Source organism: Bradysia coprophila (genome assembly GCF_014529535.1).
Source record: "Bradysia coprophila strain Holo2 chromosome X unlocalized genomic scaffold, BU_Bcop_v1 contig_185, whole genome shotgun sequence".
Lineage (NCBI taxonomy): Eukaryota > Metazoa > Arthropoda > Insecta > Diptera > Sciaridae > Bradysia > Bradysia coprophila.
The window spans coordinates 1,537,675-1,552,867 of NW_023503305.1; the positions used below are offsets into that span (position 1 = coordinate 1,537,675).

The 15,193-nt window shown below is 34.6% G+C and overlaps 1 protein-coding gene across 1 annotated transcript in view; it reads left to right on the plus strand.

Moving 5' to 3' along the window:
* LOC119068527 (protein-tyrosine sulfotransferase) overlaps nt 1-9,386 on the plus strand; it is a 71,273-nt gene extending 61,887 nt beyond the window's left edge. The window contains exons 4-10 of the mRNA XM_037172137.1: nt 96-204; nt 272-403; nt 1,109-1,288; nt 3,364-3,500; nt 3,720-3,880; nt 6,349-6,386; nt 8,600-9,386. Coding sequence (XP_037028032.1) covers nt 96-204; nt 272-403; nt 1,109-1,288; nt 3,364-3,500; nt 3,720-3,880; nt 6,349-6,386; nt 8,600-8,785 — 943 coding nt within the window. The 3' untranslated portion in view covers nt 8,786-9,386. The remainder of the gene's footprint in view (nt 1-95; nt 205-271; nt 404-1,108; nt 1,289-3,363; nt 3,501-3,719; nt 3,881-6,348; nt 6,387-8,599) is intronic.
* Nucleotides 9,387-15,193: the final 5,807 nt, after the last annotated feature.

The window sequence follows — 15,193 nt, forward strand, 5'->3', positions numbered from 1 at the left end:
ATGTGTAATAACATGCTATAACTCGTCGTACGGTCGTATTAATATGGATGAAAAAGGAAAATGTGATGGAAAACAATTTTTTTTTATCGTTACAGTTGTGGCCAAGAGACTCGAGTTATTCCCCGGATATTGCAATTAAGATCGCATTGGTTGAAATCGGAAAAAGAGAGCGTTAGACTGGAAGAAGCTGGCATTACCAAAGAGGTTCAATTGACTATATCTTTCATCATTGACAAATTAAAATTTCGTTTCATATGTTTGTCATGCATAGGTGATGAACAGTGCAATAGCACAATTTTGTTTAGAAGTAATCGCAAAGCATGGTGATCCGGCACCAAGACTGTGTAACAAAGATCCGCTGACTCTAAAAATGGGATCGTACGTTATTGAGCTGTTCCCCAACGTAAGTGTTGTTCCACAAAATTTTTCAATCTTAAGAGGCACCGATGCTTTGCTGAAAAGCAGACGTTCGGACGTTTTTGAAATATTTGGTTTTAGATTACTTTTGATGACGAAAAGTTCGGTAAATTGCTGACTTCTCTCAGGGATGGTCAAACCAAATTGTTTCTTTTTTTGGAGCTAACAGACTTGTGGTCGTTATTGCGGTTATACGTTTTTCAGAAAGGATTCTGTTGATTATCGAAAATAAAATACGAAACACACAAATGCAGGCAACAATTTTAGCTAAGCATCTACGTCTCTTAAGAGGCACCAATACTCAGCTAAAATTGTAGTCTACATATGTGTGTCTCATAGTTCATGTTTGATGATATCTTTCCATCAGAATCCTTTTTCAAAAATGTTCGACCGCGATTCCGACAGTCGACAGTCGACAGCAGTTGAACGAAATTTTCATAAACTGCTCACGTTTCTCAGAGCCGGTCAAACTGCTGCAACCAAATGTATTTTCTGTTGAAAGCTACCACATTCGTGGTCGGAATTGCGGTCGTTTTTCAAAAAGAATTCTGATGGAAAGATATCATCAAAAGTAAACTAAAATCCAGTATTTAAAAATCGCCCGAATGTATGCTTTTCAGCAAAACACCGATGCCTCTTAACGTCATACAACTGTTTTCATACAAACTAATTCATTGGCCATATTTTTCAGGCAAAATTTTTATTTATGGTCCGTGATGGACGTGCAACAGTTAATTCAATTATCTCACGTAAGGTGACAATAACCGGCTTTGATCTGACCAGTTATCGTCAATGTATGACAAAATGGAATCATGCAATTGAAACAATGCACAATCAGTGTAAAGAGATTGGACGTGATAAATGTATGATGGTAAGTTGATTATTGTGGCATTTTGTCACATAGATGCGGAATTAAATGATGTAATATATGTTGTTGCTGGTGGCTATGAATGCTAATTGATTTCGAACTGATGTGAGTCGTTTGTGTTGGATGAATATTGAAATTTTCATAAATTTACGTGTAGGTTATTTGTAATTTGATGGGGGGATTTAATGCGGAAGGTGCTGTGTCAACCGTAGGTGTTTCATGTTACATGTCTGGAACTATACGTTTTAAAAAAAGGGGTCGACTACACTATATTGTTACCCGATACAATGTGATTGCCAATAATTTGACTGCCTTCACCATATTGACGACGTCAAACATTTTTCGAAATATTTTTCCGGCCAACATTATTAGAAGTTTAAAAAAACATCTCCGTGTGATGTGTACTGTTTTAAGCTCATGTATACAAATCGGTTCACAAACATCAATCCTATGCAGAGCATCGTCAATCCTATTTCCCTCCGTTTTTTTTTTCTTTCTTATTTATTTGAAAGAGTTCAACCGTTCGTTTCAAATATATTGCATTTCCATACCATTCCATTCACATTTGGCGGCAGATTATGAAATGGGAGGAAAAAAATGTCTGCTCTACTGTATGTTGTAACATGTTGTCGTTTTGAAATAAAATCCTCGATCAATGTTTAACTCAGAGCGCTCGTGGCAACATGTCGTGTTGGAGCAACGTTATTAAAAAATGTTCTCAACTGGTTCTTCTTGTGCATCAATTCAACTGTGTGCCTGTATCCACAGACTGTTAAAATATTTATCATCCCACTGTATTAATATACTATAAAAAAAATCTCATCGAAAAATGCATTATGGTAACGCTTCCTATGAAATGTTATCAGCGCAGCACCGATGTACATCATAAATTACTTATTATTCCCGGCTAACAATTTATTCCACGAAATGTACAACAAGGTTTCGTCGCAACGTGCACTGAAAAAATACCATGACCTGTTGTTTAAATCAAAATGTGCAGCGACCAGTCTGCCAGGTCCATTAAAAATTTATGTTCTGCATTTATACGTTTCTCTGTGGAACAAACGTGGGCGCTCAATTATGGAAAATGTACGGAAGTCTGGATTTAATATTTATACGCTCGGAATAAACCTCAGGTTGGGTATACTAATGTTTGAAGAAAATCTGATCTGACTGGAAGCAGTTTTTATTCAAAGCTGGCGGGTCCAGTTCTAGGTAATCTGGGCGTAGCATTCGTAACAATAAGAATCCCATTCAGACCTTAAAATTCCATAAGAAAGAACTGTTAAATTTCCATTTCTTAAAGTTACGAATGTTTCGAGAATCGGCGCCCTGAGCTGGTTTTAGAGATCGTTTCAAAAACATTTTCATTTGTGTTTCGTTTCAAAAACGTTTTCACCACATAATGTATATGTACAAAGTTGGTGAAAACGTTTTTGAAGCGATTATGTGTGTGGGTTGAAAAAGTTTTTGAAACAAAACCTTCAAATGGTCCGATCTCCTGATAAATATATTCGGGTGTCCGAAAGCTTGTGATTATTTTCTACAAAAGTTTGGTATACAGACGATGTCGACAATATAACGACCCTTATTCTAGAAAAATAAACATTTTCGATTATTTCACATTGCATTAGCCCAATTCCTATCAGTGCTCTCAATTAAGTTTATAAAAAAATAGTGTCGTTGCTACAATAAATTCATCGACCAGCTGCTTTGCTAAATCAAACTTCGACACAAAAGTGATAGGCAATAACTGTAAACATCGGTACCGAATGTACTCCCATTTTCTGTACTATAAATGTCCGATTTTTCGATCATATGACTATTGAACGTGATGAACGCATATATAATTATGGTGGAGCCCCAGTCTGTGTTAGCTGGGAATTAATAACGTGCAACTTTTGATTGAGTAGCATTCACAGTGTTTGCGCACCACAACGGTATGAAATCATTTATTATTGAAAACCATTATTATCTGGAAGCACTTCATTAATAATTTCGTATATTGAATGTGCTGCAAACCGAAAATCCACACAAGCTCGTATATCACAAAATAAAAAACGCAATCATTTTCGCAGGTCTATTACGAACAGCTAGTCCTCCATCCCGAAGAGTGGATGCGAAAGATATTAAAATTTGTCGATGTGCCATGGAACGAATCGGTTTTACATCATGAGGAATTTATCAACAAGCCGAACGGTGTTTCGTTATCAAAGTACGTACGAAATTGTTGATGTGGTGGTTTTGGTTGTTGTTTTTTTTTTGTGTGTTGAATAGATTTAAGTGCTTCCCACTGGTCACACACGTAATTGGATATTTTACCTCATTCAAACTTGAAATCAACTTTCAAACTCCCTTAGCTAATTTGTTTCTGATTATAATGCGAAAAAAAAAATTCATCGAAAATTCCCTCTTTTTTTCGCTCGTCATGCAGAGTTGAACGTTCATCGGACCAAGTAATTAAGCCAGTCAATTTGGAAGCATTATCTAAATGGGTGGGCAATATACCGGATGATGTGGTGCGGGATATGGCTGACATAGCACCAATGCTTTCCATACTCGGCTATAGTCCGTATGCAAATCCACCCGATTATGGTAAGTCATTTTAGTCATAAAAATAATTCCAGGTTAACCGTAGATATGCACCACGTACGCTTTTCATGCCGTAAACAATTTAATGAAAATTCATTAGTAATAAAAACGATTTTGTTCAATTAAAACGTCGGAACGGGTTTTTTTTTGTTAGATCCACTGTATGGTAGCCCTATTCATGTTTACAAAAAAATCCGTTTCAGAATTCCGGGGAAGGTCAATTTCGTTTCGCTATCTGATACTAAACAACATTCTAGAACATCATAATTGGCAAAATTTGATTCTCAGACGGGCAACGCAATCGAATATGTATGCGTTTTCATGTAAACTTCAACTGCGTTGGGCGGAACACAATTTTTTTTTTGTTATTTATGATGGTCTAGAGTGTATTGTTTAGTAGAGAAACAAGATCGAAATTCCTCCGGAAATTCTGAAACACCTTTTTTTACCATTCTCACGGGCTACTATAGAGCCCCAACATTTTAGCGAATAGCTAATGGTAATAAAACATGGTACAACGATTTTGATATTGAAAATACTAATATTTGTTTCAATTAAATTCAATTCAATCTTTATTTGTCGAAAAATCTCACGACGTCTTACTACCGAATTCAACAAATTTTGAGATTTAGCTTTGTCTTTATCAAAGCCTTACAACAAATGAAACAATCAACTCCATCGTGGAGAACATTTGCTAAGGAAGCGTAATAAACCGAAAAGGAAACGACGAAAACCTTCATTCGAATGTTATATTTGTTTATAAATATGAGAAAATATGAAATTCCAACGAGAAGGAAGTTTTTACGGTCCAGAGCGAAGCGAGTTGGAATTTCATATTTTTCCCTCTAGATGGACACGAATTTTTTCATGTGCGTGGTGAGATTAACTATTTTACTCCAGGAAACGAAATATCTATTCGTTAAACAATTTTTAAAGACAAAAACAAAGTGACAGTTCACGTGAAAGTAAACTTCCCATGGGAGAGACAATCCTGAGAAAGCAGAGATTTTCTCTACTTAATTGTTATCACGCAAAACATCAACAATACGCTATTTTCTCATGGCCTTTTGAGGGGAGAAAATATATGGTTAATCACACCGCACAGATGAAAATTGATATATACTAGAGACAAATGTATAATGTTGCGCCTAGCAGTAAGTAACTTACTATAAGTTCAAACATTTCTCTAGTAAAGTAAAGTTGTACCCACAAGTGTAGTTGCACCATTGGAAAGAAACGTTGCGTCAGGAGAATGGAACAAAAGACCATTACGAGGCTCATTATGAGCACTGCCAGTAAAAAACAAATTTATAAAATCCGTCTGCGAATTTCCTTTGTAATGTTGCTAGAATACACCACGAATTGCCTCTTTCGGAAAAAGTTTTCTTTTTCAATTTGACGCACATCAATAATCTAAAAAATAATTGTTTTCTAAAATGCACAGACTTTTTCAGAAAATTAATTTTATTTACGTAATATTTACGACCCTAAATCAACCTAATTTTGTCAGCCATCTGACGCGTATGCCTGCTGTTACTGTTCCGTTTCTCCGATTTCTTTAATTTCGTATGTTAAATGGCAAAAGAAAAATCAGGAAAACCAAAAAGAACCGCTTAGATACGAAAATGGGATTTGTTACGTGTATAAAACAGTACAATCCGCTTCGGGGTAGACTCATGTCTTACGTCGATTAAAAATAACTTGTCAACACTCCATTAAAATTTTCTGCAATAAATAATCTGGCACCTTACTAGTACAGTCAGTGGCAGTGAAATTCCAGCATGAATTTGCTTCAGCTGTTTTTCAACTGGTATACATCCACAGATAAACGAGTCTTATCATAAACTTTTTGTGGATTTCGTTTGTTTCTTTCGTTTTATTTGTACACGGTTCATTTGTTTGTACGGTTGAAACTGCTAATTATTGTACGAATAATCAGAATCCAAATCATTTATCACATACGCGCGATGTTCGGATGTCAAAATTATACTTATAGAAGTTTAATTCAAAAATTACACTTCAGTTCTATGTTGTTGTCTCGTTTTCGCTTATGTGATAAAATAGAGGGGACACACTTGTTACTATCAGTCTCGGCAAGCCTCGACTTCTTCGTGACAAGTGTGTAATACATATTGAAAAAATTGAATCGACACCCCAATGTGCTAGTGCTTAGCAGGATGTACAAACATGTTAATATTAATCTTGCAACAAATAGATTGTTGTACCAATTTTGTACTTAAAAGAAAAACCTTGCATACCAAGCAAGCTTGAGTCACATATTATATAGAATACCATCTTGCTTGCTGATTTTCGGTTCCAGCAATTAAAATTAAACTTGATCAGTTCAATTATAATATGAATTTCCATATATTCGTATATCAAGCATCAAATTACGTGCGATGTGTGTGCCATAGTCCGTATTCTATAATTCCATGGTTACTTCCATGTTACTAATCAATTCAAAATTACAGGCTCACCAGACTCATGGGTTCAAGACAATACATTCAAGGTAAGCGATTCCTTTAATACTTTGATCCAGATATATAAATGTAATGTGTATAGCTTTACAAAACGAACGTAAAGCCACAAAATGTAGCCTGGTATTACATTACCGAATAGCACCCATGGATGTACCATTCAGAAATTTATTCGCTTTATTCCCAACTCTCAAATAATAAACTTAATGTGAATTCCGTTCATTAATATAATGCAAAGTTTTGAGTGTTCAGTTCTCTCGGCATAACATTCGCTATATTTAATTGGTATGTTACGGCTGATTAATTATTATTGAGAGGAATATTTAATGGAATGGAAATGGTTTGATGAAATGTTCTTGTCTAATGATTTATTGTTTCAATTCCTCACACTCATATTCACTTGTGGCATTATTTGCTAATGAAAATACTTCGTCATGTTGGAAAATGATCATAACATCGGTTTAATTTCAAAATGCATGAAATATTTACCATAAAGGTAATGTGTCGTTTTGTGTTTGGCTGCAAACCGCACACGCTACAATCTACATTCTACATTCACTACTAATGCGAACTGTGGTCGTGTTTCATTAACAGCAAACCGAGATTAAGCATGAAACTAGCTAACTAAAACAATGACAATGTATGTCCATCACGTCGATACCAGTTAATTGTTGTATATGGCAAAATTAACCGATTCTGAAGTGCCTCTCACCCATTGGCCTGTGTTATTCCTTTGCACTCGAATTTCCAGCTGAACAATCAAATATTTGCAAGTATATGCAATGATATTACAACTGATGGTATGTCCTGACGATGACAATATGAGCGGTGGCTCAAAATCTTCTTGGACATTTTATGTGCTCAACGTTCTGCAGTTTTATTCGCTCCACAGCGTTTTCTTTACTCTCAACAAGATAAACGTGAGGAGAGTCATTCCAATCACTCGATTTTGTGATATAGAGGAAACTTAAAAGAATCGCTCAGCTGTTTCACCAGGTAGTCCATTCATGCAAATACGTTGCTTATTCAACTTTTGAGGTCGAACCCACGCAGGTGGTAGTTGTAAAACCGTTAAAGACGGACTATGTGGTTGCGTGCTGAACTTTCACCAAAATGAGCCGGGTTCGGTAGGTGCAACAATATACATAACGAATGGCACTGAATTTGACTTATACTATGAATTTATGTACGAATGACTAGCCTACATATAGACAAGATTATCTGTTGTGCGCCTAATTTCGTCCGAGAGTATTTGCATACTTTGAGGAGTTTATAGGAAGTCACGTTTAGGCGATAGTCCCAAAACTTGTTATTGGCCGTTAGTTAACAAACATACTAAACATGCATAAACGGTGTAATGTGTTGACCATCTGGTAAAACAGCTGAAGCAAACCGAGACACGAATTCGGTTGACCTTAACTGTCTAAATGTAGAATGATACAAACTTTAAAATACGAATCTTCCAAATGTAGCGAGCACACAATTTTTCGATTCGTCCGAAAATTGTTGCCAAAACCACAATTTCGTGGATTCCACTGTCTGCACAGAAGATCCTCTTACAAAATATCTTAAAATGTCGCTAAAGTATATTGTTCAATGAGGTAAAGATAATTTTATCAGGCCCGTAGGTATGGGGTTGCAGACCTTGTTATCGTCTTTTTTTGTGTTCAATTTTCCCTCGGAAAAATATGTTTTCGTCGTTCCGTGTCTTTTTTCAGTTGAAACTTTTCCCGTATGTTACGTTCTGATATAGGAAAAGAAATGATATTTCGGATTTTTTTTTCCCTATCCAATTAAACTGAATTTGCAGAAACATGAATGCCACGTTCAATACCATCTTAAATTAAAGCATGGTAACATTCTTGCATTTTGGCTCATCTAAATTACCAAGCTTAACAGTTATCTCCGAACTTTGTTTGTTTTATTTTTTCAATTTCGGAAAATCTTAGGTAAATAATTTATTGTAAGCGAAAATTTCGTAACGAAATCATTAATCAACTGAAAAATGTTTTTACGAATTCCCATAAAAATCGAAGAAAAAAGTTGAAATTGACAAAACTTATTTTCTCCCCCCAAGCAATGAACGAAAAAAAACCCAAAAAAATGAACACATTACCCCATCCATAATCCATCTATCCATATCGATAATAAAATCTAAAATAAGAAAAGAAAAATCCACGCCGCTAAGTAAAATCAATTTTTTATCATGAACAATATTTTTCCGTACTTTCCACACCCCGTACAGGTGAAAGCGAACCAAAAGCTCTGGGAACATAAAGCAAAACAAATCTTAAAGCGCGACGAACCACAACAAGAAGATAACTCTAATCCAGACGACACAGATTTGCCGGATGGTGGTGGCGTTGGTTTTGGTAGCAACAATATCGGTAACGATGTTCGTGTCAATGATGTGGAAAAAGAGAAAACATGATATCAATTTTACGGTGAAAAAACAGAAAGATCTCTTTTGATATAAAATCTGTGTGAGAGAAAAAAAAATGGAAGCATTGGTGGGAGTTGAACTTTTTTTTTCCTTTTGAAAAACTAAATGGCATAATGAACGTCAATGATAAAAAAAACGTTTTTTTTTGTGTGTGAAAATAAAATGCCGAGTAAAAGAACATTGTGTGTTTGCTGGTTAGAGAAATGCAGTGTAAAGTGTGTGTCTTTAAAAAATAAAATGAAGAAAATATTGTAAGCAGGTGCGATTCTAAGTGCAATTCGCAGAGCGTATAATTCTTTACATAATAAAATTGAAAAGAAAAGAGTTTTCCGGAAGACCACGTTCCCGTTTAAATACTTTTTTGTTTTAGCTGTTGTGTATATTAAGAATGTTTGGCAGAAGAAACACAAAATCATATAAATAAATAGTTAGTTTATAAACATTACATAAATGACAAATTTAAAATGCGTATATATATATATATATGAATGTGTACATAAAATTTAAAAAAAAATCTAAAATAATTTGTACTTTGTACTTATCAATGACAAAATATACGAAGGAAACATTTAAACGTTAAACAATTTCATTCGGTCTTTCATATTTGCCGGCCAAGATCGTTTCTCAACAAACAAACATTTAGAGAGCGACGTTTGGGCGACGTACAAAGTCAAAATTGACAGAATTCTTTTGTTCTAATGTCAATTTTGACACTACACATCGGCCATACGTCGCTCTCTAAATGGCCAGTAAGTATATATGCTGAATTTGAACGAATAAATTTACTTGTAATTACGTCAAAAGATTGAGGATAAACACAACTTAACGAAAAATTCCATGAGGTTGCTTACATACAGTTACTAGCGATTATAGTTTTAACAAGGCTACCCATATCGCAGACATGGGTAGAGTAGAGAAATGGATAGTGAACTTTGACAGTAGCCCCTTAACAAAAAAAATATTGCTGTGACATTTTTCAATAACTCCGAAAGCACTCCATCTCTTCTTAAAATTGTTTTTGTCTTTGGAATGTGAGTAAAAAGATTATTTTGTTAGAAGAAACTAAACAAATATTTTGATTTTGTGTTATAAGTAAATGGTTTCTGAAGAGCGTACAGATCGTCGAAATTGTTTAATAGTTATCCTCCGTAAAACTTGGAGTCCTGTACGAGTGTACTCCTTAACATTATGATCTTTTAAATTTTTTTCCTTGAAAGACTTTACATTCACAACGCTAATTCCCCCATTGAAATTGACGAAGAATCCTTTTTCTTCGTTAAGTGTGATACAATTACAAAAAGTAAGGAATTATCACGTTCTTGCGTAGAATCTGATATTTCTAGACCCAAAGACTCTGACAGTTGTTTTCTCAGTCGAAATTTGTGTCTCATCCAACAGTTTTTCGAGTTAACCTGTTACAGACGACTGTCATCTGTTATCGACAACGACAGCAATAATAAACGTCAAGCTCTGACTCATGAGGTCTTATATAGCAAAAACCATTTTCAAAACAAATGAAGTAAAAGATTTCTGACAATCTTCGATCAAATAAAGTAATAGATCAGATAGTAAAACTGTTAATATGCTTGCCGTTCTGAATAAAAGTCAAAAATTCTAGAGTGTATCGTGCGACCCTTACCGATTTCCCATGTGTTTCCATGAAGAAAAAAAAACGGAAACATCAGAATACGAAAGCTGAACTACAGACACTGATGATGTATAACAAATTCTTCTATCTGCCTAGAACAATAATGTCCAACTTATCCCTTTAGAGCTCTAGAGCATAATCTTATATTTTTTGTAGTAATTTTATTCTCATGTAAATCGGCGACTAAACCTTACCTGATTGCACAGAAAATTCGACGACATGGGTCGGATTCCTCAAGAAATTGTGAGTGTGCGACGTCTCTTGACATTTTGTGGAAAGAATATTCCTCCTACAAAATGTTAAAGAAGTGAAGAAAATACGAGAAGAAACGACGACTTCCTGAAGAAACGGTGAGTAATGAGAGAATACAACTATGAACCGAGTACTAAAAATGCAGATTTTGTCACTCATGGTGCCTAAAGTAGTTGACGGTTTTCTGCCCAAAATCTCTATTTTCTCCATTTATCAAAAACAAAATACTATTTTTTGTCACAACAGCTTCCAACTTCGAAAGGTGGGACGAAGAGTATGCATATTTTATGGAGGAAGATCAAGTTTTCTTGTCGGAATATCTGAGTATAAAAGTTAGTGAATATCAAAAACAGTATTTTTGAGGAAGAAACTGAAAAAAGAGAGGAATCACACATACAAATCCAACTCTTTCGAATTCATTTCTACAGCAAACCATGTTCTTCCTAAGCAAATAAAATGTAAAAACATTTCATGTTCACATGAACAGTATCATCACAATTGTAAAATGGTACATTTGGCTGAAAAAGCAACAAGAACAAACTAAATTATAAAATATCAAAAACAAACAAACAAATCCACCGACAAATCCCGTCTTATCAACCCTCCAAAGAGTATTTGGTATACACCAGACGGTCGATATAATGTAAGTGTTAAAAAAAAGAGTAAGGAAGGAAAAACGAAAAAATCCCATCGGTATTTAGACATGATGTTAGATTTGAATTTGATATACACCCTTTTTTATTGTCATTTTCTTGCTGTGAAGTGGTATAACTGGTGAAAATATTTCTTATGTATAGGTAGTAGGTGTAGTATACATTCGTTTGCAAATCTACTTTGTTGGACTTTTTGGCCTAGGACTTGTATCGTTCATTTCACATCGTTTAAATAGAGTAAATATATGTTGTTAAGGCGCACACAAAGTAGAAACGTACGAGTTGCCTTTACAATATAAATGTTTGGTATTGGTAACGATAGATGTTCTTTAAAAGAACTTTATCGACGGTGTAGAATTCAAAGGAGCATTAGATTAAAAGTGGAAATTCAAATATTCTCAGCACCATGTTGCATCGTTGGATATATCAGTGATGTGCCTGCATCGTCCTAAATCGCTTCTATTCTTTCTTTTTTTTGAAACATGAAAGTACACTGAACCGCATTGAACTTCTTCGTCCTGATGTTGAGGATCCAGCAGCCTGAGGACCGCTAACGAAATTTTCTGCATTTTAACCCAATTAATCGCCTGGAAGTACCTCAAGTAAAACGATAAAACTTTTAAAAATTCGCACCAACAGATCGAAAATAGTTATTTATGGCTAAATGCTTTTTTTGGTACAAGATATGAAACCCGAGTGTAACAATAAGCATTGTGTGTCCAAACCGAGTCCGAGTTACATTCACACACAACAAAAATATTACTTTTCGTCAATTATTTGAAAAAATGATTTTAGGCCCAACAAGTAGTAGTTCCAACAAATCATCTTAAGATGATGAATACTGTCTGATGTACTATTTCCAATATCTATGTCCAATGTATTTTTTATACAAAATAAATAACATTTTACGATATCACTACTTTATAGGTACAGTGAACGACATCTCAAATGTCTCACTGTCATTTTTTTCAGAGAATGTCATTGTGAATTTGCAATGACACAATAAAATTTTCAGAAAAATTTGACAGTGAGACATTTGAGATGTCGTTCAGTGTAAGGTATACGGAATCTAAAAGCAATTACTTTGTGTTATGAGATTATTTCCCTTGACTGAAAGTCATGGGTCTTACGGATAATAAACACAAAATGTTTACTCTGATTAAACCGTTTGAAACCGTTAAAACTATAACTTGAGTGATCCTCAACGGATTTTCAAAAACCTTTTCTTTAATCGACGAGGAATAAAATTCCTGAAATGATCTTGAGTTTCATTTTTATTGAAGAGATACGAGAGAAATACGCCCTCTTACCAGCGTCTTTTAGCAGGCAACAATAAGACTTAAGCATCGCTTGTTCCAAAATGTAGAAATAAGTTCTCTTTATTTATTTTGAAAATTTATTTTGAATAAAATAAAAGGAATTCAATTTATGAAAAAGCAAGACAAAAAGCTTCTTGGAGCAAGGCCATTTTATGATATTTTTACTACAACTACAAATATCTACTGAGAAAATCAGTCAGTCAAGGTAGCTGACCCACCCAAAAGGTGGGACCTTGTTAATTTTTCTTATGCTTCAAAAGTTTCTGGTACACAGTTAAAATTAAGAAATGAACAGACACAACGAATCTCATTTTTCCTGTTGCGGACAAATTAACCCAGACAAAGCAAAAAGAAAAGAAAAATGTCAACTATAAGTTTTTCATATAAACATCAGTTTGTGTTCATAGTCAGTTTTCCAACTTCATGTTCGTAGTCCAGAGATGACATTGTATAACCGTTGATGGATAAGAAAACTTTACATTGAATACATAATATAAGTCAAACAATCTCGGGAGGGTAGAATTACACCGATATACCAAGAAAGTACATTCATCGTTTTTAGATTGAAAAGCGAGGGGTGACGCACTTCCATTTAATCCATTTAATCCATTAAATCCATTTAATCCATTTAATCCATTTAATCCAAAAAATTTTTTTTAGTTTTACCGAAATAATTAGGCTACCGACCTGAAAAATTTGTAAAGTAATTGCGAAAAATAGATTTGCACGATCCCCAGCTCGTTTAAGTACTCGTGAGGTATAGGAAAAATTTTTTTGTGAAAAATGGTATTAAATTTATTTAATCCATTTAATCCATTTAATCCACTTTACACCAAAAACTCATAAAAGTGGATTTTTTCGCTTTTTAACATTGTAGTATGAGTTGTAGTACGTTATTCGATCAAAATCAACAATTTTTAAGACTTTTACAGTATTTGGTAAAATGAACTTTTTTCCTATTTAATCCATTTAATCCAATTTTTATTCCATTTAATCCATTAAATCCATTAAATCCATTTAATCCATTTAATCCATTTAATCCATTTAATACCATTTAATCCATTTAATCCATTTAATCTAGAAGTGAGTTACCCCTCGTTGAAAAGCTGTAGGTAACATTTTCTGAAAGTTTTAGTCTCATATTGCATTGACGGATGTTTTCGTATTGCTTTGGTAGGTGGAAGTCATCGGTTTGTTTGCCACTCTGTCCTTGCACAATTTTTAGACAAATATAGATCGAAGATATTACACAGAAATCGTTGATTGGGAAATACTATTTTACATGACTAGGGATAAAAAGATGAAAAGTAGAGTTTTCGTGTGAATTTTGTTGATCCGAGGCGAAGCCGAGGTCAATAAACACACGAAAACGAGACTTTTTACGTTTATATCGAGTTATGTAATGGATTTTATCGCATACGCGGTGTGATTCCCCGAAAAAATTATTCACCTAGGATATATAAACAAATATTATACTTCTGTAAATTGACAAAGTGTCATTCGCATATCTTTTTGTCTCGTTTTCGCTTATGCGATAAAAAAGAATATGCACGTATGACAAGCCGTCTCGGCAAGCCTCGACCGCTTTGTCATACGTGCATAATATTTATTACATGCTGAGGGCGTCGAAAGTAGTGCTTGAAACATGAAAAGTACGTTATATGGCAGTAAGCGTTACTTTTATGCTCGAGATCAAATATTTGCAGAGAAAAACAAAGAATTGCCACTAATAATCGCCAGAAAGTTTACATTATATGGTCGGAAAGTTTCAACAAAAATTTCCACTAAATATCAAGACAAAATCAATTGGTAAGACCCATGACATCCATGGTGACTGCACCAACAACTATCACAATATAGATCAATGCAGTGCACACCATATGGTAATATGTCATCGACAGAGACGAGAAAAGCAAGCTCCGGTTAATTATGATGTTATGTATAATATCACAAGGTATGCGAAACCAATGAAGTAAAACTTTTACTGCATAAGATTGGAAACTGTCGAACGAAACAACAAACTTAATTGTTAATAGTTAAACTAGGTGTAGCGTCTGTGAAATGTTAACAAATTCACACACGTCAGAATAATAAATTGCCGAGCAAAACAGTTAATGTTCCGTTGAGTATATCTTCTACAGTTTTTATGAAACGCTCCAACGTACCTTATTGTGACCTAATGTAGAATATGCTTCGATTTTAACTACATCCAGTCAGGTCCGCACTGGCGATCGGGTTAAGCCCGATGGGCCGTTTGCTTTTTTACATGCAGTTAGAGCTGGCAAAAGTATTTGCAAAAGTGGTGCTTCAAAGATCGCCCGATTGTCTCTTGTATTTCAATAACTAATAGTATAGGTACTAATACAACCATCACTTACTGCTGATAGACGTAGCAACGCGAGTTTGACATAAAATTCTTTTGCTTTCTGACATTTTCCAATTGTTTTGAAACTTCAAACTTGCGAAGGCTACGCAATGTTGATTATTGAAATGAATCAATCGCCTATTTGCTTAGCTTTTACAA